Source organism: Octodon degus, unplaced genomic scaffold (genome assembly GCF_000260255.1).
Source record: "Octodon degus isolate 3935 unplaced genomic scaffold, OctDeg1.0 scaffold00021, whole genome shotgun sequence".
Lineage (NCBI taxonomy): Eukaryota > Metazoa > Chordata > Mammalia > Rodentia > Octodontidae > Octodon > Octodon degus.
In genome coordinates, this window is record NW_004524597.1 from 15,285,385 (window position 1) to 15,312,533 (window position 27,149).

Here is a 27,149-nt window from a genome sequence, read left to right on the forward strand (position 1 = left end):
TGGATGGATGGATGGGTGGATGGACTGGCAGATGGATGAACAAATGGGTGGGTGGGTGGGTATATGAAGGGATGAGCCACCTGGGGCCAGAAGGAAACTTCCTCTATAACATGGAGCCAAAACCCTCAGAGGCAGATCCAGGCCCTCTGTGAACTCTCACCGGCTGAACCAGAACATTGTTCTTGCCATAGAGTAGGGTGGCTCGAGAATTCTGGTGCAGGGACTCCACATAGTCACGTGCAGAGAGGGATGGCCGGTCATCCATGCTGCCACTCGAATGCCTCTTCTGGATCTGGTAGTGTGATAGGAGACAGAAGGACAGCCCTGGAGTGACCTTCAGGGCTCCTACCCTGTTCCTTTCCCCAGCCCATGTTCAGACCTTGCCTCAGATCCCTCCCATGGCCCCACAACCCACTCCACTCACACAGAGGGCTGGCCGCTTGGTGGGTGAGTCCTGCCTCAGGTGTGAACTGTGGATGCGGTGCCTCTGGACCAGCTCGTCAGCCGAGGGGTCAGTCCAGAAGTGGTCTGCCGTCTTCATCTTGGTGTACTCCAGGGCACAGGGCCCCACTGTGGAGCACAGCAGGCTGGAGACCTGAAGCCCCCAAATGTCCACCCTCCTATCTACTATGGGATGAACCATCCATTCCATTACCCCTCCCCTCTAGTCAGTTAGGATGTCCTAGTGTCCTGTAAGGAAGAGACCTGAAGAAGGTTCTGGGAGCAAGAGAAAAGTGAACAGGCAAGTTCTGATGGGTGAGAACGGGAGGAGAGGGGCCCTCAGGAGGGTACCAAGACCTGAGACCAGAGGTCCAGATGGAGCTCTGAGCACTGTACCACATACCCAAGAGAGATGCGAGAATGGGGCCATCCACAGGGTCCATTAGGAGTGCTTCCTTCTCATAGTATTTACTAGTGAGAGAGCAAAGGACACACAAGTTTAGATGGAGACCACCAGAGGACATGAAAGACTAGGTCCGTTCCCTCCATGTCACCCAGGAATGCTCAGAGGCTCAGCTGCACTAGGCACAAAATGTGCTGTACAGCGCTTGGGAGGACTTCTGAGCTACACAGCAGAAAGGCATTTAGGGTGTGCTTGGTGCGGACCTGTCAAAACGTGATCGTGAGAGAGCCTTTCTGAGAGGAATAGGAGTAGGAGCCTTTCTGAGAGGAATAGCAGTAAAGGCTGATGAGGCCTAGCAGATTCAATTTACTTCTGCTGGAGAAGGCAAGTCACTTAGCGGTGCAGATGAAGTCAGCTCTACTATTCCTGAGGCAATAAAATGCTGTTTAACTGTGATGTGTACTCAAACACTGGGCTAATAGGCTGTCCTGCCTGGTAACTAAAACTGATAACACTGGCTTGAGATGCTCAAAAGGGTGCCTTAAATCTGGTTCTGTAGAACATTATGTGATGTCACCATGGAATGATTCCATGTATGAGCTTTAATGTAATATTTTCTAATTCCTTAAACATATGTGCAACCTGGAAACTAAGAGAATTTCAAAGTTGGAAAGGACCTCTCTGATCTCCTCACAATCTCAGGCCCAGAGAAGTAAAGTGACTCACTAGAGTACACACAGAAGGCAGATGTGGTCTCAGGTTATGCCCAGCTAGCTCAACTTTTACTATCATACAGCAAGGGGGAGGACACAGGACCTAGAGTCAGACAGACCGGGCAGGAGCCTAGCTCGGCTACTCTCCACACTGCTGTGTGCCCCGAGGCAAGTGAATTCCCTGAGATTCCATGTCCTTAGCTATAAAATAAGAGTGGCAAAATCCATCTGCGTGGTTGTTGAAAAGACTGAACAATGAGCTGCATGTAGAGCACAGGGTCCAACACTAGGAGTCCTCACTGAATGGTACCAACGTCACTGTAATCTTACTCCAAAGAAATCCTCTATCAGCCAGAATACTGGATGCAGCAGAGCTGATCTGCCTTGGACTTGCTCAGTATCAAAGTTCTACATTTGGAGGTCAAATCTGAACATAATGCTTGAGACACTTTGGGGCCACTTGAGTTCCATTCCAAAAATCAGCATCGTGATCATAAGCCTTGGAAATGCTGCCACAAAAAATAGCAGGCAGGGCTGGGAAAAGAGATGACTGTTAAAAGCAAGCCAAGGAGTTTCTTTGGAGCTTCTCTGGAACAATTCTGTACCCTATTTATGATGCTGGGCATACAAAATTATCTTGCAAGTTAAAATCTCATTGAATTATATGCCAACCAACCAACCAAACAAAAAGTTTACAAAGTAGTGAACTGAAAATAAAGGCTGTCAATAGTAGCATACCAGTCCATGTCCTCATTTTGACAACTGTACTACTGTTAAATAGGATGCAATTACTGGGGTTAGCCAACCAGTACATTCTGTACTAATTTTGCTATTGTTACAGAAATCTAAAATTCAAAATTTAATAAAAAAAATAGCAGGCTGGCACTGATGCTTTAATAAATTCCTAATTCCTTTGGAATTAACTGTCTTATTCTGCAGGGCAACACAGGGTCACAGCTCAAAGGCAATGACTAAAGCAGCCCAGGACCATTCAGGACACAGGCGCATTACAACTTACTAGAAGGAAAAGAAGTTAAGTGGAGATTCAGAGTTTGGGTTTCTTTCAGCTTGCTCCTCTGCAGGCCTTTGAGTTGGCTGTTGCTCCTGATGGGAGCATGCTTTTTCCACCCTAGCCCTGCCCTGCCCTGCATCAGGCCCTTGGAATACTGCTTCTTCCAGGAGGCTTTCTCTGGCCATACAGGGGATTAAGCATCTACACAGGCCAGGTGGGGTGGTGCAGACCTGGAGTCCCACCACTCCGGGAGGCTGAGGTGGAAGGATCACAAGTTTATGCCTAGCTTGGCAATTTCGTTGAGATCCTGCCTCAAAACTTGTTTACAAGAGCTGGAGTTGGGCCAGCGAGATAGCTCAGCGGACTAAGTGTCTGTTTTCACAAGTGCAGGGACCAGGGTTTGATCCCTGGTCCTGAATGCTGCACTGGCCCCACCCCACCCCAGGACACACTGAGCCAGAAACCAAGTCCAGGTGTGATGGCACACGCCTGTAATCCCAACACTGAGGAGGCTGAAAACAGGAGGATCGCTACGAGTCTGAATTGTGTAGTGAGACGCTGTACCAAATACATAAATGACAAAAGAATTATAATCAAAGAGCTGGAGTTATAGCTTACTATGAAAGTGCTGGGCCCAAACCCCAGTAGTGAAAAAACAAAACAGCAAAAGCTACCACCACATCCCCTTGGAACATCTAACATATACTATATAAATTTTCTCACTGAAGGGGCAAAAAATTAATAATAGTAGAACTTACTTTCATGAACAGGTGATTAAAAAAGTACTTTCATACAATGAAAGATGGGGAAATTTTTTTTTTTTTTTTTTTTTTTTTGGTGGAACTGGGGATTGAACTCAGGCCCTTGCGCTTGCCAGGGAGGCACTTATTCCACTGAGCCATCTCCCCAGCCCCCTGAAATGCACATTTCTTTTGACTTTTTCCTCCTTGTTTTCTTTGGGCTGGGCGTTGAACCCAGAAACTGTAAAACCTTTTACCACTGAGCTGCACAGCACCAGTTCCTTCAAATTTTTCTCTCTCTGGCTACAGAGGCACGCTGGCCACACAGGCTCTCATGTTACAGTGTAGGTTAGTTGGTGGCTTCTGCCGCTTTTGAAATAGCAGCAATTATTCCTCTTTATTAAGAGGAATTATTAAGAGGAATTATTCCTCTGTTAGTCCCTGGCACACAGTAGGTGCTCACTAAATATTTATCAGGTGAATGGATGGATACTGGCCAAGAAATGTGCACTATAAAACCTTTATATCTGACCAATCTGAACTAAGAGAGAAAATGTAGAAAGTATCACTGAATTTTCTTTTTTCTTTTTAAATTTTTTTTTTTTGTGTGTGTGTGTGTGTGTGTGTGGCCAGCTCAGCCCACCAGGGGGCGGGGCTGGCTGGCATGTGGTGCCGGGGGATTGAACCACGGCCGCTGTGATTTGCTAAGCTTGTTCTAAGTAGGTGCTTTAGACCACTGAGCCATGTCACCAGCCCCGTATCACTGAATTTTCAAAACAGTATATACTGAATTCCCTTCTCACTTGTCAGAAGCATCAGTGACATCCATGCCATTTACCAAAAGAGACAAGGAGCAAGAGGCTAAGTAGATCTCCTAGGGCCACATGGTTATCAAGTGGGACAATCCACAGTAGAAGGAAGAAATCCAAGATCCCTCCACCCAAGCCTAACTCTGAATGCTGTGCACTACTGAACTCTCCCCAGATTTCTGAGCTAGCCTAGTTCAGAGTCAAACATCCAGGAGGCTTCTCTACAATCACTTTTAAATCTAACCAGCTGTCCAGGAGAACAAGTGGCTATGTGCAAGAGGGTGCAATTCTGCCAGTAGGGGGAGGCAGAGAGCACCAGGTGTACAGCTCCCCCTCTCACCTGCTGTTCTCCACCAGGTAATGCACAATTTTGTCCAGGACCTTCTCAAACAAGGCTGTGCGGATCCACAGGTGCTTGATGGCGAGCGGGGACAGGTTGGGCAGCTTCGGGAGCTTCCGCACATTCTCCTGGAGGCCCTGGATCTGGTTTCTCCTTCAAGATCAATAAGAGAAGGTAGGTAAACATTCACAAAGAAGGAAATCCACAGGACTGGATATGCAAGTGGGAAAATGTTCACCGTCTTAAGGAAATGGAGGAGTGGCAGCTAAACAATAAGAACACACATTGTTCCTAGAAAGTGGGTCAAGAGCTGGAAAGACAGTACGGCTCCGGATGTAACAGAGCAGAGCCTACCTGGCAAGTGCGAGGCCCCGTGTTCAATTCCTGGTGCACGCGCGTGCACACACACACACACACACACACACACACACAAAGTTGGAAAGACAGCAATGCCCAGTGAGAGGGAAGATGTAGCTAAACATCCTTCCACACACCTCTGACAGGCCAGCCAGATCTGACCAATCTCTCTCTTCCTTCCTTCCCCCACCCTACTGCCCTCTCTTCTTCCTGTAAGTCTCTCCCTTCTCTTATCTTCTCTCTCCATCTTTTCTTTTTCTCCTTCTCTTTCTTTTCCTGCTGACCAGGAAGTGCAGGGCTATGGAGCCTCGCAAGACTCCCCATTACCAGCCCTGGAAAGCGCGGGCTTCACCATGGTCCGCAGGATGCTCATAACCTTGCCCTCAGTCACTCTCTGTGAGTGCTCCAGCCAGACAGCTTTGTGCAGATGCTTGCAGCTGCCAGGTTCTCCATTGGCTGCTGCTTCTTACCAGTTTCCTCCTGATCCTATTCCTGGAATGACCCTCTCAGTCTTTGAGCCTCAGACAGAGCATCTCATCCTAGAGGAAGCTCTCTGGACCCAACCAAAGCTGAGATACTCCTTCAGCCTGCTCATTTCTCCCTTTACTCCATGATTTTGAGCATGTGCAAAAACAATTTAAGTGTTTTAAAACTACAATATATCTATCCAATGGCAAGTATGGGAACCATCATGTCTATTTCTCCAGGGCAGGGCCTAGCACAGTCCTGGCACACACGAGCTGCTCATCAAATACATTCATACATGGTGACTGCAGAGATGAATGCGTGGTTTTCCCTCACCCCTGGCAGGGATGCCTTTCATCTTTCCATTGGGAAGTCACACCCACACTGCAGAAGGCCCTGGAGATCCAGCCCTTTAAGAAGTTATCTGAGAATAACTAGATAGGCTGGAGGGAAACCAAAGACTGCCTGGCTGGAAAGTCATGCCAAAGGGAGCTGGCAGAGCCACATCCTGAGCTCTGTCTGTAGAGCATTCTGGCCAGCATCCCTTGGCAGGCAGGGACCAAAGTGTAAGAAAGAGAAGGGGAGGTGGGCTTCACTTTGTGGTGCGGTCACCTTGGCTGAGATGGCAAACTTAGCATGCTGCAGTTTGGATCTGCAACGTCCTCCGAAGGACCACAGGGTGGGGCCTGACTCCAGCTTGGTGCTGTTGGGAAGGTGGGGGAACCTTTAAGAAGCAGGCCTAGAGGAGACAGCAGGCTACTGGGCGCATGCCCTCAAGGGGGACTCTGGGACCACCTCCCCCTCCCCAGCTCCTGCCCCAGCAGTGGGGAGGCAAGCAGCTTGCTCTGCTGTGCACTTCCCTTCCAGTCTCACTGTGCTGCCCCTCCGCAGGTGCAGAAGCAAAGGGGCCGAGCAGATGTGGGCTAACGCCTCTAACGTTGTGAGTCAGAATAAAGTTCTCCTCTTCATAATGTGGCCATCTCAGGAATTTTATAATGGATGGCAAGGGAAAGCTGGGAAACACATGATGTGCTTGTTTCCTCCTTGGCTGTGCCTGTGGCGGACGTGGCCAGCTGATCCATGCATTCCTCCCACAATGCTCAGCTATAGCTTCAGAAGCTGTCACGGCCCTGTCCCCAGGCACCAGGAGGAGCTCTGCCCTACCTGCCATCGCTGGCTAGGCTCCTTTTGGGTGCCTGGCTATGCATCTGGGACCGCAGCGGGAGGGTACGGCAATAGATATTTAGGTACCACACTCAGTCCCAAGCCTCCCCCAACACATATAAGCAGCCACAAACACAAGCAAGTAAAGCTGCCTTCCTCTTCAATGGCTGCTTCAATGTGAGTTTTAACCAAAGGCCCCAGCATCCGGTCTGTACAGAGACCACATAGGTTCTGTTAAATGTCAGTCAGCTTATGTTTGGAAGGGGTGTGGCTCCCACTCAGTACCTATTCACTCAACAGCCATTTCACAGGCATGGGTCAGGTGCTGTACACTGGCCCACATGCTTGGTACCCAATGGAAAATGGCACAGGTGACCTGACTATTTGCATGGCGCTCAGGGAGCCTGATTACAGCCAAGTCAGTAGTAAACAAATGCAGGAATGGCTAACTATAGGTGGCAACAAGTGGGAAGAGAATAAATGGTGATACAAGAGAGAAGATGGTATGTGGGGTAGAATCTACAGACTAGGAAGGTGTGAACGAGCCAGGGAACCAGGCCTGGAAACACAGGCAATGAGCCTGGTGTGGGGCTGACAGTCAACCTTAACTGTCAACTCAACTGGACTAAGAAATGTCTGGAGAGATGATTGGGTCATGAGCACACACTCCGACATACAGGTGAGTTCATGGCTGAATGTGCTATTAGGAGGGAGGCACTGGTAGGAGGAGGCAGGCCGCAGGGGGCATGGCTCTGAAGGGCGCATCTTTCTTCAGGATCTTCCTTGGTCTCGGTCCCGTCCTCCGCCACACCCTTCCACCATGATGTTTCTATTTTGGGGCTAGGAGACCATGGACTGAAACCTCTGAAACTATGGGTCCAGATCAATCTTTTCTCATGTAGGTAGTTTATGTCAGGCATTGGCAGGGGAATGCTAATACGAAGGTACCAAGTGTGCAAAAACTGCGGCGTGGAAAAAAGCCAGGCAGCTCTGAGGAGCAGAAAGGAAAACAAAGGCGGCCCAAGAGGTGTGGGCCCTCATAGGGCTGAGGGAGGGTGTAGACCATCCTCTGAGGACTGTCCCAGCTTGCACCAACACTTGATACTCACGCATTCTCAATCAGCTGCTCCAGGTCCTGGACCTTGCGGCTCAGTTCCTCTGCTGGCGGGAAGCTCTTTCCCACCTTCATGAAGAGAGCTGCAATCTTGTTGCTGCGCAGAAAGCCAGCTGCCCGCCGACGCAGCCCATGCAGGACACAGGCTTCCACTGCCGCTGTGGGAACACGGGGGTCAGCAGGCCTTGACCTGGCCACACTCCCCAGCACCTAGGTGGCTCAGAGCTTCCATCAGAGGTACCCTGGCCAGCCAGGACTCTCCGAATCACTAAGTTCAGGTGAGAATCCCTGAAAAACATGCTCCCCTACACCTGCAACACTCTTCAAAGAAGGCACAATGGTTAGCCCATGGCTGTGGCCCAAATGTGGACCATCTCTGTTCATATCCTCGGCCAGCTACTAACCAGGTGTCACTGTGGGTAATGACTTTGCCTCTCTGGGCTTCAGTATTCTCATCTGTAAAGTGGGGACAGTATACACGTTAACCTCATAAGGTTGCTGGTAAGACAGGGGAAAATAAACACAAAGTATGAGGCAGAGCCTGGCACGCAGTGGTTATTGCTGAACATCTCCTCTGTTTCTGTCAAGCAGGGAGAGGTGACTGGGATGCTGGATGCTGGCTCACCAGGTTAAGGAATCGCATCACCATTGTCATCAAAGCTGTGATTACAGCATGGCTAACATTTATGGATCTCATTTAATCTCTGCCATGGCCAGCAAGTAAGGAAAATACCCCTACTTCCCCGAGGTGGGCACTGGGGCTCAGAGAGGCAAGCTGAATTGCTCCAGGCTACCCAGCAAGTAAGTGATAGAGCCTTCAACAAGGCCTGAGTTCCAGATGTGCCACATGTAATACTTGTGTTTCCACAAAGGGCCTGGGAAGGATTTCCTCATCACCTCATTTCTGTCTTGCCCTTCGGAGCCCTGCCAGAGCACACACCAGGGTGTAGGCCGGGGCGCTCGCATTAATTTGCTGAGTGACCTCAGGTGAGCCACTTTCCCTCTCCAGGCTTCAGTGAGCCCTTCTGGGAAACTGGCCTTGTTCAAACACCAAGGCCCCCATCTTAGTCCTGGTACTTCTGGGGGCCTCGGACTTCTTACCTTCTGTCTCACTGTGGCACGCAATAGGCACATATTCCGTATTTATTCAAAAAGTGAGTACATTATAAGAGCTATTCCTTATTTTGGTACCTGCTGTGTGTCAGGTCAGTGTTAAGATTTGCTTCACCTAACTCTTGCTATAAATGCATGATGTAAGAGCTCTACCTATCACCACTCACAGAACAAGTGAGCTACCCCCAGGGTGAGAGGCTGGCCTGGGTGATGTGTGAGGAGAAACTGCGAGAGGTTTTGGGTTAATCGTCTATTTTTGAGTACACCATCATTCGGTTTTGAATGAATGCCTAAAAATTGATTAATCTGCCCATACACTTAAAAGATTGGTGAGGTTCTCTTAAAAAGTTTTTTTTTTTCCTTCTTTTTGGGTGGTGATGATGTTAGGGAATGAACCCAGCACCTTCACACGGAGCTACGTTCCCAGCTCTTTTTTATTTTTCATTCTGAGCAGAGTCTAGTTGACTAAGCTGGGGTCCAACTTGCCATCCTCCTGCTTTAGGCTCTCAAGAGGCTGGATTTATGAGTGCACATGGCTTTATATACACAGCACTTTTTAGTTTTTTAATCATCTCTTCAAGTTTTGTACACATTGTCCAATTCTTCTGCACAATGGCCCTAGGAACAATGGATCCAAAAAAGAATCAGTGGGATTTACTGCCATCCAATTTCTCCCACCCAAAAGCTTGGATCTGAGTTAGGGAACTATTACAATTCTTATTATTCTTTGTTGGGCTGGGCATATTGGTGCTTGCCTGTAATCCTAGCACCTAGAAGGCCAAGGCAGGAGGATTGCTGTGAGTTGGAGACCAGCTTGGGCTATATAAGTGAGTTCAGAGCCAGCCTGAACTACATAGTGAGACCCTGCCTTAAAAAAAAAGACAGAAAGAAAAAGAAATAAAAAAAGAAAAAGAAAAAGGAAAGAAAGACTTTAGTTGATAGATACATTAGTAAGTTGATTTATAAAGAAAATGTCCAGGAGAAAATAAAAAGTCATGTAAATATAATAAAATGTATTTGTAAAAATATGTGTGTATATATACATAGACATATGGATATAAAACATATATTCCACATACATATATACTTTTATAGATATATATACATATATACTTTTACATTACACTTTCTATTTGTGTTGAAAAACATATTCCATCTAAAAATTAAGATTTTGCTCATGGTCAGTAGTAAGTGGTAGAACTGGGCATTTGAACCCAAGTCTGCCTGGCTGAAAAAATGGGTGAACTGAAATTCTGGCCCCCAATTCAGTGTGCTCAGCATTTAGATGCCAGGTGGTAGAACCTCGTCATCTGCATAGAAGCTGGTGGCTGGCCAGGTGTCCTTGCTCAGGCCTTTCCATGGGGCCAAAGCCACAGAAGGGGAATTAGAGCACGCTCTTCACCGTCAGACACTCCAAGTATTAAAAAAGGCATTACAAGGATCAGGAAAGAACACTCCCATGTATATATACACAGAGACTAAGCTCAGTGTGGACTTCAGGTACATGCAAAACGCATCTCTAGCTGCCTTCAACGTACAGCGGGACCTGGCACTGTGGGTATCTCTGGGTCTCACGACAGAGCTGTACAGAGAGCAGTGAGTCACGCTCTGAGCCCCCGCTGTTGCCTGTGCTGAGCCAGCTGCTGCAGTCCCTCAGGATGTGTCAGGGTTCTCTTCCCCCTCTCACTAAATATCTCTGCATCTCTCCCTTTATCTAGCGCTCATTGGCGGCAGAAGAAGAAAAAGCCATGGAGGTCATTTCCCAGAGGCAGGACCGCCCAGTGCTCAGGGTGTGGGTAGCATGAGCTGAGCCCTTGAGGAGGGCAAGGTGATGCTCCGTGGTGATTCTTCATGGCAGTCCAACTCATCATTCATGTGTCTTGTGCTAGTTTTACTTTGAATTTCCCCAATACAATTCCTTTGGGACCCAAAAATAACTTCAAGTCACAGTGCAAAAGCAGTGTATGAGAGCTCTGCTTCAGAGATGCACCCTCCCCGAGGCAGCTCCGGAAAGGGAAGCAGGCCTGGGTGGACCACAGACTCACCACAGAAGGAGATGATGTGGCTACTGTCCTCATGGACAAACTTGCGTGTGACAGCCTCTTCCATGATCTGCTTTACCTAGAAGGCAAAGCCAGTGGTGAGGTGAGCCAGTGTGACCAGGGTGCAGACTTACTGTGCTGCCCTCAGAGCCTTTTCAGGCTGTTTAGTGCACTTTGACAGCTGATTTCCTTCTACAGCTTCATCACTTTGTCATCAGCATATCTGAAGCTTATCTATTTACATGTGTCCCTTCATAATTGTTTGTTCAGGCTCTTTGCATACAGTGACTACATATGGCATATGTATGGCTGCTGCTTCTCAATCGCCATCAAAATGTCCTTCCTTGATGACAGCAACTAAGGCAGTCCTATCCTGTCCCCATTCCAGTCCTTTCTGAGTAATCCCACCATTGCTGTTATCTCTTCACTGCTTTATGTCTGCATCTTCCTAGAATATAAGTCCTGAGGGCACAAACCCACCTCCTTTATTGCCGTATCTACAGAGCCCAGGACTGAGTCTAGCACACAGTAGGTGCTCAATAAGCAAGTGAATCAGTAAAGGAATCAGGACAGCATTGTATAGAAAATCATCCAAGGAACTGGGCAGACCTGGGTTTAAATTCCTGCTGGGGCACCTGCCAAATGAACTTATAAACCTGTTTTGGGAAATGGAAGCTCAGCAAGGAGAAGCAACTTGTGCAGTAGAGGTAAAGCCAGCCCGAGGGGAGGCAATCCCAGCTTGGGTCTGATACCCAGGCTATTTTTTTCACACACATGCTCATTCAACAGTATTTCCTGACTGCCTCCAAGTGTGTCAGGCTCAGGGTATGTGGTGTGAAAGGGGAGTCAAGGCCCTCTTCACAGAAGTGACCTTCTGCTGGCCCTGACACCTTCTGTCTTTCTGGCTTCTAGACTCCATCTGCTCAGTCACTGTGGAACTCAAGCAAAGCCCTTTTCTGATCCTTATTAACCCTGAGACTGAGGAAGCCAAAAGATATGGTCTCAAATGTCCACCTCAGCTCTGCTTCATGGAGTTCTGATGTGAAGTGAAGGGAGCAAGGACTCCCCCTGCCCAGCCACTCAGCGCATGACTGGCCTGCTCTCCCATAGCCCATTCAGCCACAGTACGTCCGCGCTGTCTCAGGCCCCACTGGCCCTCTCCCCTTCCTTCCACTTCCTTCTTGGAGAGGAAGACAGAGCTCAGAGAACACTTGGCCATGCTCTCTGAAGAACAAGGCACTCTCAGGGCTGGCACTCAGCCCAACACCATCCAACCATGTCAGTACCCACCCTGTGAACAGCTCCAGACTGCCCAATACAGCAAACTCAAACTGGGCTTTGCCAGCAGCATTTGGATAATCCTAATACATGCTGCTACATGACAAAACTGGAGGACATTATGCTCAGTGAAATCAGCTAGTCAATGAGGGTAACTGTTGTGTGATTCCATTTATATGCAGTACCTAGAGTGGCCAAAATCAGAGATAGTAAGTAGAACGGTGAGTACCAGTGTCTAGCAGCAAAAAAATGAGGCGTTATTATTTAATGGGAACATGGCATCAGTTTTGCCAAGTGAAAATGTTCTGGATGTTGGCTACACAATAATGTAAGTTATTTAACAATACTGAACTAAATATATTCAAATGGTTAAGAAGACAACTTCTGTATTATATACATTTTACAACAATTCTGTTAATATACTGTGAATAAGTGAATAAAATAAAGGTGCATGGGATCGTGTTCCTCTTTTGTTACTATCCTCCCACTGCTCTCATCTTCCTGACAGTAGCAGCCCAAGTTGTCACTACAGCCGCCAGGCCCTCACAAGCACAACCCATGGTGCCAGTCATTGCCCCCCACACATCAGCATCCTCCTCTCCAGTCCTCTGCACTTACTGTTCCTTTTACCTGGAACACTCTGCCTCCAGAAACCTACACAGCTCGCCCTGTTTAAAACTGCATTCCTCATTCCCTCCTCACCTGATAGTACATGCTTTTTCTGCTTTATTTCTCTCCACAGTCCTTTTGATTTCTACCTCACTGTATTTTAGCCTATTTACTTTATCCCCTGACTCCAGTTTAGTGGGTTCTATGAGGTCAGCAATTCTGTTACTCAGTGCTCTATGTATTTTCATGACCTAGAAGGGTGGCTGGCACAGTATTGGTACTCCTAACTACCTGCTGAATGCCTGTGTCCCATGGTGAGGTTTAAGGGGGGGGGCGCGATACAGATGAAGCATTCAGCACAGTGCCTGGGACACAGCACGTGCACAGGAAATAGCATTTGAACGATGACAACTGCGGACACCACGGCAGCCCTGGAACAAATCCTAGCTGGCTGGCTACTTCATCCCACCTCCTTGCTCATCAGACACCATTATGCAGGTAAAAATCAAGCAGAAACCACAGTGAACCTGGCAGGGGAGATGCCACCACCAAGGGCAGTCTGAAGAAGCTGGGAGAAGAACAGGGCTTTGTTTAGATTAGGAGGAGAAGATTACAAGAAGGCTGAATGCAGAAAGCAACACAGTTGGCCCTCCCTATCTGTGGAATCCACAGCTGTGGACCCAAACAACTGTACACTAAAAACATTTGAAAAAAATCATTCTTACTGAACACAGACTTCATCTTGTCATTATTCTCTTAAAAATACAGTATAACACCTATTTACACAGAAAATTAGGTATGATAAGCAATCTAGAGAGAATCTGAAAACATCCTGGGGGATGTGTGCAGCTTATATGCAAACGTGCACCACTGCATAGGAAGGACTCGAGCACTGACGGACTTGGGTGCCTGCCAGGGCTCCAGGAGCCAATCTTCTGCGGCTGTCTAGGCCAACTGTGTGCTGCGGTCCACAAGACTCTTTTGCTTGCCTTGCCTCACTAGGTCATCACAGCAGTTTCAGGAAAATAATCGCTCCCTGAGAGAAGAGAAATTAGCCTCTGAGCCAGGGGCAGCTCACCACAAGTTCCAGGGCCTAGAACTCCTAAATTAGAGAAGGGCTAGCCACTTTTCTGTAAAGATATAAAAAGTAGGACCAGGGAGAGAGCACCTGCCTGGTAAGCACAGGTCTAGAGTTCAACTCTTGGTGCAAAGAAAAAAAAAAAAAAAGATGTGCTCTGTCAAATACTCATCACAGCCCTTGTATGACTGTAAAAACAAACAAAGGCAATATGTAAATGAACAGCCATGTCTGAGTTCCAATAAAGCTTTGCTCATGAAACAGCTGGAGGGCCAGTCTGCACAAGAATGTGACGCTTTGCCAGGCTGGTGCGCTCTGCACCATGGCCCAGATCTCAGGGTGTGCGCTAATGTGGCTCTCATGGTGCGTGCTAATGTGGCTGACAGCATCCCCCCAACACAGGCTAAAATGAGGGTCTCAGCCCTTCCTGGTGAACGGTGCATTCTCAGAAAGGCTGATGTCTTAACAATGTCTTCCTGCTCCATTGAAGCAGCCATCTGCCCATCACCCTCTGCAGCTCTGACGCAAGAACTTGCTGGCTGTGTGTCCTCCCTATGGACAGAGAATACCAGGCCCCATCTGTTCCATGTCCACAAAGGAGGCTATGAGCTTTCTCCACACTCACGGCTCATCCCCGGATTTCTCCTGGTGCTCAGAGAGGAGGACAGGAGTCAGCCTTGCTAATTAGTCTCTGTTACCAACTAGTAGGTGCCTTCAGGCTGACACTGGCCCCCATGGTCTCAGTGTACCCCTCTAGCTTCAAAAACCCAGCTATACAACCCCTACTTTTGTGGATATCTTCATCACCTATTCCTTTCCCTACCACTCCTCTTCCACCTTTGGGAATAAGATCCTACGATCTGTCCCCTCTCCTCATGGGAGGGGCTCAGTTGTCTCCCCTCTTCAAAATTCACATGCTGAAGCCTTAATACCGTGTAACTGAGAATATGACAGTATTTGGAAATCACATTTTCACAGAAATTATTGAGTTAAAATGAAGTCATTAGGATGGGCCCTAACCCAATATGATTAAGATGAAGAAATTTAGCCTCAGCCACATGTACAGAGAAAAGCCTGTGAAAACACAGGAAGACAGCCATTCGCAGGCCAAGAAGACAGGTGAGAGCAAATCAGTTTCTTACTGGTATGAGAAGGAACCAACCCTATCTGGTTGATCCTGATCTTAGACGTTCAGCCTCTGAAATGTGAGAGAATAAATTCGTTGTTTAAACTGCCTAGTCTGTGCACCTTGAAACAGCAGCCTCAGCAAACTAATGCATCCACCATCAGCACTGTCATCATTATCCTCATCCCTTTGGTGGAGCAGGTGGACACACTCAGCTGGCACTCTGTGGGGGACAGGGCGTGGCTTCAGGTGTAGAGAGCATCTCTGCTCAGTCTTAGTCTGTCCTAGGGTGGCCTATATCCAAGGTCCGGTGCACGCTGGGCATAAAGATGCTGCACCCATGCTCCTCCTCAGAACAGCTCTGTGGCGCCGTCCCAGCTACAGCAGGCCACACCACTGTGGTAGCTGAGGTTTCCACTAAGATGACATGGTGGTCGAATCCCCCTCTGCATATCTGTGCCGAGTATAGATCCTAATGTGTCTCATCAGCCACTTGCATGCTGAGCCTGTCTTCATCCAGGACTGCTAAGCAGCAGTGTGGATGAGTCAGAGCAGCAGTCAGGAAAGCCCAGGCGCAAATGCCCCTGATTCAGCTGGGCAGGTGACAGAGGATGGCCTCTGAGCAGATCCTGGATACTAAATGTCAGGTATGGGCAGTGACAGAGAGGAGGCCACTCTTCTATCCTGGAGGGGCTTTTAGCCCCATGAGCCCCACCAGATGAGGTAAAAGAGGTACAGGGAAGTGCTGTGCATAGACAGAGCTCTTCCACTGTGCTCCTGCAGTGTCAGCCTCACCTAGGCCAGGTGAGAAGTGCTCATTTCTTTCGTAAAATTTTATTTTAAAGAGAACACAAAATTTTAAAACAAGATAATAGTAGAACAATGGCTAATCCATTGCATACTGTTATTTATAAATTACTCAGAGTACAAGATATAGGCATTTAATTATTCAAACAATATTAGCCCAAACCTTTCTCAATGAATTAAGAGAAATTAGTAATATAACTATCATATGTATATATTTTTTTTCTTTTCTCCTTTGCCCCATCTCAGTTTCTTTTCCCTTTTGAACAGTCTCATACCATTTCACAATGTCTTGTACATTTTGAATTTAATTTAACCCTTTTAGCTTCTCACACTAGGGAAACAATACGTTTACACATGTGATTCTGGCTTATTTCACTTATCAGTATGGTCTCAAGTTACAATTACATCCCTTCACCTATAAGTCTCTAGTTTATCCTTTTTGGTTGAGTAGTACTCCATGGTATAAAGAGACCACATATTTTTTATTCATTGCTTGGTTGATGGGCATTTGGGCTGTTTCCAAGATCTAGCAATTACAAACTGTGCTGCTATAAACATGAGTGCATAATATATGTCTCTGTGGTATGATGTTTTTAATTCTTCTGGGAAGATGTCTGGCAGGGGAATAGCTGGATCTAATGGGACTGCTAATCATAGTTTTTTTGAGAATCTCTATGCTGATTTCCACCGTGGTTGCCCCAGTCCATACTCCCACTAACAGTGGACAAGGGTTCCCTTCCCCCGCCCCGCTCCTCCAGAAGGAGAAATACAAATTCTTGGCCCCTAGTATTACTACTGAACCTGAAATGTTGGGTTTCTAGGTAACTCTTACACATGCTCAGCTCACAGTGGCTTAAGAGAATATGAGCTCCACCCCCAGCACCACATGCCCTGCTGGCCCCGCCCCCAGGCACACTGAACTGGCCACTGAGACTGGACGTGGTGTGCACACCTGTAATCCCTGAGCTGGGGAGGCTGAAAACAGGAGGATCACTACGAGTCTGAGCTGTGTAGTGAGACCCTATACCACATACGTTAAAAACAACAACAAAACAATATGAGAGGAAGGAGAAAGACACAGGGAAACAATAGAGGATGAAGAAGTGGAAATGAAATCAGAAGTGTCTCAAACTTTTTTAGAAAGGGACTTAGCAACCAGAGCTATTGTCCAGGACCTCTCCATACACAGCTAGCTCCCTTCTGGTAACTTCTCTCACCCACTCCTGTCAGATCTAAGGGTGTTAATGACTCCCGGTTCCCCACTGTCAGTGGCAACATGGTGCTACATCCTGCTTTGGAGACTCCCAGCATCCTTTTCCTACTTTAGTCAATACAGCTTTTACTACACTCGCCTTCTTGTATTCAGTTTGGGGGAACTGTTTCCTATTGGTATCCTGATTGTACACATACAATGTGTCAAGTCCAAAGCCTGCAGAATGGAGTTTGTGCTTATGACTGTTGATCTGGAAACCAGGAGTTGAGCCCTTCTCCCCAGGTCAGATAGCTGGGAAGCTGGCAGCAGCAAGGAGCCCAATGTTACCTGGCTTCAAGCCTCTCACCCTTGGAATTGACCTGGAATAGGATGAGAGATGAAGATGTGGATTCAGTATCAAGGATGGGTGCAAGTGAGGACTCCTCCTCACCTGCACTAGCTCCCAGCAACTGGCTAGACCACCTCACCAGAAGTTATTAACAGGCTGACAAGCCGAGGCCAGGAGAGGGAATTAAAAGGGCTGATGACTAGTGATGGGGAGGCAGCCTCCCACACAGAGAAGAGCCTCACACTGTCTCCATGCAGGAAGAGGCTGCTGCTCACTCTGGTGGAGACCACATGGGATGGACAAGACCAGTGGGCCGGGGCAGAGGCAGGGGGCCTAGGACCTGGGAAGACCCAAAATCTACCTAACTCATTCTCATCCTCTCAGGTGCCCAAAGTGGGCTTGGTCTTTGTCCATTTTGGAGGATGCAGATCAGAGGGACATGGGATGGTCTGGGGACAGTGGCGGTGGCATGTTCCTGGCTCACTGCAACCCAAATGTTTTTCTAAGCTTCAGCCCAGGAATCCTGCCAGGCTCTATGAGCACGGAAGAATGGTGACACACTTCCAGGCCACACAGACCCGCCTTCACACACCAGCCAGGTCACACACCACTGTACCTCAGGACGCTCTTCTGTGAAGTGGGTCCTTTGGAGTTGCAGTGAGACTTCCTCAGGATGTAAATGTGAACAGGCAGCAGTGCTTGCACATACTAGGAGTTTTATGATAACAAAATTCACTATTTTTGAGCACTCCATTCTATTCCAGGGACTGTATATAAGTATTACAATCCTAGCAAGATTGAGTCATCATGCAGATGCAGAAGGAGGTAGGTCAGGGCCTCTGCTCAGAGAATCCAAAGGCCATTTCAAGTCAAATGCTTTTGCTATGCCTCAGAAGGTGAGAAAGAGGGCTTACTCAACACCTACTAGGGACCAGGTGCTTGGGACTGAATACCTCATACAATCCTTTGACAGCATTACTACCTTCATTCTAAGGATGCATAGTGCTGGGAGCAGAGACGTGGTTAGCAATGGAAAAGCCCTTGTTTTGATTCATGGTACCTCCCAAAAAACCCCAAGTATAAATTATTGAAGCTTAGACCTGTGCAGTCTTCCCAGTCACATGGCTAGAAAAAGGCAAAGGAGGTACTTGAACCTAAGCTTTCTAATGTCTTGCCTTACAACTCTGCCTCTAGCCCCAATCAATCACCTGGAAAGCCAAGCTACTAGGAATCTGTAGGAAGGGATCCCTCAGGTCCCTAATTTGGGAACTGAACTGGACTGGAAACAGGACTGAACTGATACTGAATAGAAATCATGAGACCAAGGTTTCCATGACAAGACTTCCAACCCATCCTGAGGGTCTTTCTGGGAGTGTCTCAATGATCAGAGTGGTCAGGAAGTATTTGTATCTCTCTAGATTCCATTCCAAGGAGGCCTGCCACATCAACTCGCATTCTTCCATGAAGGGGAGCTTTAGAACCAATTCACTACTTGAAGGACAAGGTGTCAGGAGGCAGCTGAAAGCAGCTAAGAGCCCAGAAGTTCTGGCATTGATGGGGAAGAAGACAACAGCATCTTGACCGCCTATAGTTGATATAAGGACTGGTAATGTGGAGAGTCCCTGGCATGCAGCAGGGACCCTACAAATGGCAGCACTCCTGAGAGGACATAGAATCTCCCAGCCAGGTCCACAGTGGTGCTCATGGGCATCAGTGGTTGGCCAGCTGCTGGGGAGCCCCTCAGCATAAGGCCATCTTCCCAGAGCTTCCACCTACAGGCCAGGTGGGGCCAAGCAGCCTCTTTCATGTCCAGCCTTTAAGCACTGGGGCCACCCGCCAAGCCCTACCCTGACTGCCTTCCTCCACCTGCAAATATTTAAACAGCATGAAAGGAAAGTTAATCTGAGGAGAGAATCAGCCCAGGAAGGGAAATCAGAGCCAGTCTGTGAAGTGGGAAAGGGAATTCCTGGAGCTCCTTGGCCCACCAGGTCTTCTCCCTTCTTCACACATGCTACCGGCCTACAGGAGGTACCCTCATACTGCTACCTGACGCCTGCCATCTTACCAATCACCTCACTATACTTCCTGGCTTCCCCACACCTGGCTGCATTTATTCCTCTAAGTCCTGGATAGGACTGGAATGCCCCAGCATGCAGAGTTGTCATAAGGATTAAGAAAAGTGCAGGCAGAGGACTGCCAACAGGACTCAACATACAGCTGGCACCAAATCGGGAGGCACTCTAGGGACACAAGCCGGATCATGCTACTAGGAATCCCAAAGGCCCAGGTTAGACTTCACCTCTGCCATTTGTGGGGTGACCCCAGGCCTCAGTTTCCTTACTGTGAGATAGGGACAGTACCTACATCATCTTTCTTGAGTGCTATGGTATGTGCAGGTAGCCACGCTCATGCCAGGTAGGTGAGAGCCCCAGACACCCTGTGCCTCCCACTTTCACTCAGGGTTCATTCTTGTGTCCCTCTGCAGAGGAGCTTGCCCTGTCTGCTGCTATCCTTCCACCCTGCTTGCCCTTGCCCCTTAGGACTAACTGTATCAAAACCCACCTCTTCACACAGCTCAGGGTTTACTCCTCTAATGCCCATCTCTCCCAAGAAGACTTCCGCCTACCACAGCAGGTACTCTATGTTGGTGAATCATGCTGACTACATTAATAACAGCAGCTAATGCTTAAGGCACTCTGGCCAGGCAACATCCTGGGCTCCTTTCCTTCCTGATCCCACTGACATGTGCAAAGCTAAAGCCAACAGCTTTCCTATAAAAGATTACATAGCAAGTATCTCAGAGGCTGTCTCAGCACGCCCTGGGGACAGGGCCGGCACGGCAGGCCTGGGGATTGAACCCCCAGCCCCTGTGCCTGCTTAGTTCTTTGGCCAGCCCATATAAATCTAAAATTTCAGGTAAAGAATCATTTTTAGTAAAAGTATGTCTCTAAAACACCATGGAGTATTGCATGCAGTATTGCTGTTTCTCTCAAACTCAAATTTAGCTAGGTATCATGAATTTTTATTGGTTATGTCCAGCAAGTTATTTTTACTTGTTCAATCGTACAAGGCTATTTTTAGGCCACACACAGTTTAAGTCACATAATCTCTTTTGTGTCTACAACCCTTTCAAAATTAAAAAAAACAAAACATTCGCAGCTTAAAGGTGAACATAACAGGTTAGATTCAGCCCATGGGGAGCCCTGGTCAGAAAGTAGGCCTAAGTTAAAGTCACCAGAGCTGTGCACTGTTCCTCTAGGCTGCTGCATTTACACTCAGGCCACTGCTCTATGCTCCACCTGCATCTCAGATGGCCGGCACCTGGCAGAAGTGATGGGGCAGAGGGTGATGCTGAGCCAGCATCAGCTGTGTGTGGGATGCAGCCCCAGGTGTCCTGACTCCTATCTATGAGAAACCAGAAGAGGTTGTGATGGCTAACTTGGGATGCCAAGAGGGCACTACAGGGTGGAATTAAAAATAACCCACAGCATGTGGAGCAAGTACGTGTGCGTGGGGTGACTTAAAGGACCCTTGGTAACCAATAGAGAAAGGGGCTGGCAGAAGGCAGGTGATACCACTCTGCCTGCCCAAAGGCACCTCAGGTTCCTAGGACTGGAATAAACCCCTTCCCAGGCTGGCATCTCTTTCTACCACCCCGTAAGACCAGGTTCTCAAAAGTGGCATCATTATGCCTCATCTCCACTGTCTTCAGCCAGACGCCCAGCTGGCTGCCTGTGTCTCAGGCTGCAAACTTCAGCCAAGACATCACCTCCTTCTGGAAGCTTCCCCGGGTTCTCCAAGCAGGGGAGGCAAGTATGCTGCTTTTCCATGTCTCATTAGCACCTCCTTGCAGGCACTTATCACATGAGCCTGTGTCATTCAGTCACTCAGGATCTCTGCAGTGCTGCCATGTGGCCAGAGACATGGAAAGACATGAACTAAGCCACACAAAGGGTAACTGACAATATGAGATCAGTTTTCTGTGTCAAAGAATGAAGCTCAATGAGAATAACAGAAGAGGAGGTCAGGGAGGGCTTGCTGGAGGTAGTGATGGCTCAAAATGGAAAATACAAGTAGAAGTTAATTCTCTTAGTTCCTTTAACTCTAAAGCAGAGAGGAAAACTCTGCCCTCCTGGCCCTGCAACTGCCTCCACAGAATTGTCCTGAAGCTCACCAAAGGAACAGACGTAAGGACAATGTGGCAGGGAAAAGCACTATATGAAAAGAGCTGGCAGTTGTTAATTTTTCAATTTGTTATGGGAGAGGCATGCAGGAGGTGTCAGATGGGAGGGGCTGGTGGGGGTGGGAACTGGAGTATTTTGGGAAGCTCCAAGACTCACACAGACAGACTTCAAGCAGGGCGGCAGGGAGGGAAAGCAGGAGGGAGGGGGCCACTCTGCAGACAGTGACTGTTTCCATGGTGTGGGCCAATCTCCTTTCCTGCTGAATCTTGTTCCTCCCCACCTCTGCATCCTGAGCTCTGTCACACGTGCCATTCCTTCTGAGTGACCCAAGTGATCCTACCATCTGGCCTTGGCTCCTGCAGGCCCCTCACTCAATCCCCGTCCATACCTTTACCATCTCCAGCTCTGGAAAATGTCCCCTAGTCCTCATGGGCCAAATCACATGCCCTCTCCTCATCCCCTCCTGGGCCACACACCAAGGTTTTCATGGTTCTCCATTTTCTGAGCTCCTAGTATGACCTCTGCTACTACTTGGATATGAGCACTAGATTCTGGAATGCGACTCCCAGAATTCCAGATCTTGCATACATGATCTTGGACAATCCATGCTCCTTCTCTGAGCCTCAGCTTTTCCAACAGCAAAATGGGTGACACTAGTTTGCCCCACAAGTGAAAGATGACTAATCAACCTTTCACATATGAGGGCTCCACGTGTGCAGATTCAATTACCTGTGGACCTAAAGTATTCTGAAAGGGCCTCTACATTCACAAACATGCACATTATTCCCTAAATACTTCAGTGTAACAACTATTTCTATTATACTATTAGTAACCCAGAGATGGTACAGTATACAGCAGAATGTACACAGGTGCTACACATAACTTCGCTACTTTCTATGGAGAATTTGACCATTCATGGATTTTGGGATCTCAGGGTGCCTTGGAATCCATGTCCTTTAATAATGAGGAGAGCACTGTGCATTTCAAGCATTTAATGCAATAGCCATTGCAGTTAAAAGCTCTGAACACTTGTTTGAAATAGAAATGATTAGCATGTGCTTATAGTGTTTGCTGTGTGCTGGTGCCCTGCTTAAGAGATGACTTCATCTAATCTTCATGGTAGTTCAGGGAGATGGGTACAGTTCTGTTTTATAGATGAGGAAACTGAGTCACGGCTGGGTCAAGCAACTTGCCACAGAACACACAACTTGGGAGTGGCAGGGTGGGATTCCAAACCCAGGATTATTGATCCCACGCCTGACACACAGCAGAGTGATTCTTCACTCAACAAACACCTCTGGAGGCTTCCTGTAAGGGAGGTTTGCCCACATGAGCCCAACATTCACAGCAGTGTCATCAGGCCTGTGGAGAGGCCAGGGTCTGAATCAAGACTTCCTGCTCGGATACTCCAGGCTGCCTCAGGTGGACTCCAGCAGCAGGGTGGCTAGGTAGCCAGTGTGTTGCACACTCAGCCTGTTGCACAGCCAGCTCCCTGCTCCCAGGGCTAGCAGTTAGCAGCACCTGCCAGCTCCATTCTGCCCTGGGCTCTTGGTTTCCATGACCTACCTCTCCCGGTACACCTGACATTTCCAGTCTCCCTCTCTCTGCCACAGGTAGGTTCTCAAGAACTGTGCTAATGAAAAGAAATGCCACAATTTCAATGCCTATCAGTACAAGAAGCCAATCTGGAGGGCCGCACACTTAGGATTCAACATTCTGGCGAAGGGAAAACTACTGAGATGGTAAAAAGACCACCACCCCCAGGAGTTGGAAGAGGCAGGGATAAACAGCTGGAGCACAAGGGATTTGTACAGTACTGTATACACTCAGTGACAGTGATGGGTTTATGTCATTATATGCTGGTTCAAACCACAGAATGCACATCAATCACAAACCTTAATACAAACCACAGGCTCCAAATGCAGGTTTATTAATTATGACAACTGCACCACGGAGGGAAGAGGCCAGCAGGGGAGGCTGTGTGTGTGCAGTGATGGGGATCTACAGGAAGTCTCTAATACCTTCTGTTCAATTTGGCCATGAACCTAGAGCTGCTCTAATAAAATCAGGACTACAGCAGGGAGTGCAGCTCAGTTGTAGGGCTCTTGCCTAGCATGCACAGACTTGGGTTCATTGAGTCCTGCCTCACAGTACTGCAAATAAAGTCTACCCAAAAAGAGACAAATATGTTTTCCTCATTAAGCACTGGGAAGGATGCAGGCAGGGAGCCCAAGATTTCTGTGCAGCTCCTCCTTCTAAGCCAGCTTCTTCACAGACTCACCGCAACATGACCTGCAATGGGGCATGGGACTTCACAAAGGTGTCAGGTGAGGACAACTCAAAAGCCCTCCTTGCCACCACCCCAAGGAAAATCCCAGAGAACACTCAGGGTCCTGACAGACAGGTCACCTCTCCCTGTCTGTCTCTGACTTGTCTCCTGTCCCTTTCCTCCTCACTCCCCGCCCCCATGCTTTCCCTTAATGCTGCCAGCTACTTCCTTCCTCAGTACCTTGTTCTGTACTCCCAGTCCCTTACAGCTGCTCCTTTTCATCTTTAAACTACTAGCTGGCTCAGTTAACACCGTCTCTGAGACGCCCACCCTAATATACCCCAGCCCATCCTTCCCCTTGCTCATCCATATTGACTCAATATTAGTTTTTCACCTGTTGGCTTGTCCACTGCTGGCCCCTCCTCTCTAGAGGGACAGGGACCCCACCTGTGCCCTCATCACTGTCTGGGGCTGAGCTGCAGATGTGAACACCCTCACCAATGTGACGGTGTCACCTGTGGTTTGTCTGCCTGGTGTCCAGCTCCCTGCTCTACCATCTGACCTTGACTGTCCTCTGCTGTCCCTTTGCCCACAGGGTTGACTCTCCCAGAGGTATGACCAATCAGAGCCATCTCACTCATTGTGACGGGCCCAACAGCAGCATGGGCCAGTGGGACCTAATCCTACGACTTGCTCTAGAACCACCAGGAAGGTGATGCTCTCTAGTGCTGTGATGCCAAGCTGGCATACTGTGCCCCTAAAGCTGCTGGGAGACACTCTACCTCCCCACAGAGAGTGCTCAGCCTAAAGTCAACAATCACAAGAGAAAGACAGAACATTGAGATGGTGAGAAATAGTGTCCTGATGACATCACTGGACTACTTGGATACAGCTGTACCTGAAGTTTAATAATCTTGAACTTCCCCATTGAAATAAATCTTTTTTTTAATTCTTTCTGTCTCTCTTATGTTTATATATTTATTTCTTGTTTAGTGGTAATGAACCTATGGCACACATGCTGCAGCAGGCTGTTCGTTATCACTGAAAATTCTAAAGGGTTCACCATCACTATTCTAAGCAGTTTTATTAGCATTTAACTTGGAATGGATCCAGCTCCTCTGCTTCTCCACTGTGTCCTTGGTTCATTTTCTTAACTTCTCTGAGCTTCAATTTCCCCATAAGTAAAGAACAGCTGCTGCTTGTACTTAGAATATTGCTTTGTGGCATAAGTGAGATAAATACAACTTAGACTGGCATTAAGTAGAAGTTGCTTAATTAATTATAATTAATTAAGCACAATTTACTGCTGCCATCCTTAAAAAAATACTCACGATCCTAGTGCAAAATTTTGAAAAGAAGAAAAGCATATAGATCTTTTCATTCACCATCTTTTGATCACCAAAAATTAACAAAATGCATGAGCCTTATCTGCATTTAGAACTCTCAGCCCCTTAGTCCTGGGCGCAAAGCAACTTTGCTGGCAGATGGCTCACAAGGGGTTCAGAGCTCCCCAAACCCAGGGACAATCTCTAGGGAATGAGAGGCAACCAGACTGAGAGGGAAGCCAGAGATTTCCCAGGACAGGAAGGCAGCCAACCAAGCCCCTCAGCCCTCCAGATCCCACTACAGGGCTCGTTCCTTCAGACCTTAAGGAATTCCTTCTGCCACTCGTTCCACAGCATTCCTCTGGGGCTGCAGCATCCCCAGCCCTATGGAGAGAAGATCCTACAGAGAGCACTGGCACATTCAGCTGTGACCAGAGACGCTGGTAAGTGTCCTTCTGTGACCAATGAGACGAGCAGAGTGCTGTGCTGACAGATCCCTCCAAAGAGGAGCCAACAGCCAGGCAATAAGAGCATGGACAGGCTGCTGTGGGAGGCCACATCCTTGTTGCCACTGGACCCATGAGGAGACTATCAAGTGAGAGGTTTACACACTGCTAAAGGCATGGCCATATTTCAGCCAGAGCTGTCTGATTCCAAAGCCTGGCCTCTGTCCCACTCTGTGCCCTCGGAACAGCTCAAGACTGTGTGAGCTTCAGGGTTTATCCCCAGAATAATAGAAAGAAAGCTTTTGGAGCCAGACCACCATGCCGCGCCACTGACAATTTCTACAACCTTAGGCAGGTTAGCTGCCATCTGGAAACTAGGTGCCCAAGTTTCCTTAATCAAGAGAAGGTGTTTACTTACCCAAGAGAAGGGTGCTGGGATAGTTACATACAGCACCTCTATAAAAGACTCATTACCTGCTGTTTTATCCTTTAAAAAATTTTTTGTTAAGGCTTTGGTCAAACTCTGATTTTCCCTGAACAGAGTAAAGGTTCCAGAAAGCCTTATCAGCTATGAAGTTTTATTAAGTCTTAAATTCAGATGCAGCAAATTCAGGATAGAGAAAAACAAGGCACACTTGACTCTTAGAAAATGGCATCAGCCATGCTGAATCAGAGAAGCTGAAGCTCTGAGAGCCATACAGCTGTGTAGGCCACAGAGATGCTGGGGCAGGAGTGGAACAAAGACTCAGGCACCCTCATGTCCCACTCAGGATTCTACATATGCAACAGCATGGGCCTACAGGGGGACACTGATGCCCTTTCCTCCCTGCTGACCTGCAACTGGATGTCCCTGACTCCTTGAGCAGCTCATGAGCTATATAGCAACGGAACACAAGGAAGGCTCTTTCTGTCACCCTTTCACAGAGAACCAGGACACCAAGCTGGTATAGATGTTCAACACTTCCCACAGCTTCCAGAACCCAACAATGCCAAAGCCTTGAAAGAGCATCAAAATGCATCCTCACAAGGAGGATTCCACCTCTCAGGCCTACAGTCTGAGTCAACCCTGCAGGGCCTCTAAGAACTCTTACATGCCACCTGGCTCTCCTCTATGCATATCATGGCAAGCACATCTGGGGTCATTACTCAGCCCAAGGGGGAACAGGGGGAGACTGTGATTCCTAGCCCAAGAACCTAAAGCCCAACAAATAAGGCAGAAATTTCCTCTCTGGCCTCATGCCCTAATGCCTTTGTTCCCTCCCCATTTGTCTCGAGACGAATTTAGATTCCTTGCCTGCTCAAAACTCCACCAGGACTCCTATGCTCATTTTTTTTTTTTTTCCAGACAGGGTCTCACTATGTAGTTTAAACTAGGTTTGAACTATGTGGTCCAGGCTGGCCTTGAACTTGTGGCAATCCTCCTGCCTCACCTTCCTAAGTGTTGGGATTGCAGGCATTCACCACTCCACTCATCCAGGGCTCCCATCTTACCCAAAGTGAAAGTGAAAGTTTTTAAGGGCCACTAGGCCCTGCACAATCAGCCCCCAGTTTTTTCTCCAACCTCTACTCTTCACTCCACTCTGGCTTCACTGATGTCTGTGCTATTCTGTTTCTACCACTTATCCTGCCCATGTCCACTCCAATTCTTCCCTTTCTTTACATCTCTTCTCAGGCATCACCTATCAAGAAGCCACCAGGACCATGACCTCCAGCAAGCCCTTCCCATCCTGCTCTAGTCTTCATGAGCTTCACCAGCGCTTGGCACCTTTAAGA

The 27,149-nt window shown here is 48.0% G+C and overlaps 1 protein-coding gene across 1 annotated transcript in view; it reads right to left on the bottom strand.

Annotated features, from left to right (window-relative positions):
- Sgsm1 (small G protein signaling modulator 1) overlaps nt 1-27,149 on the bottom strand; it is an 82,725-nt gene that overhangs the window by 49,528 nt on the left and 6,048 nt on the right. Inside the window, exons 3-8 of the mRNA XM_004628019.2 lie at nt 10,717-10,792; nt 7,554-7,716; nt 4,459-4,611; nt 845-912; nt 425-570; nt 161-292 (exon numbers count right to left, since the gene is read on the bottom strand). Of these exons, the coding sequence (XP_004628076.1) occupies nt 161-292; nt 425-570; nt 845-912; nt 4,459-4,611; nt 7,554-7,716; nt 10,717-10,792 (738 nt within the window). The remainder of the gene's footprint in view (nt 1-160; nt 293-424; nt 571-844; nt 913-4,458; nt 4,612-7,553; nt 7,717-10,716; nt 10,793-27,149) is intronic.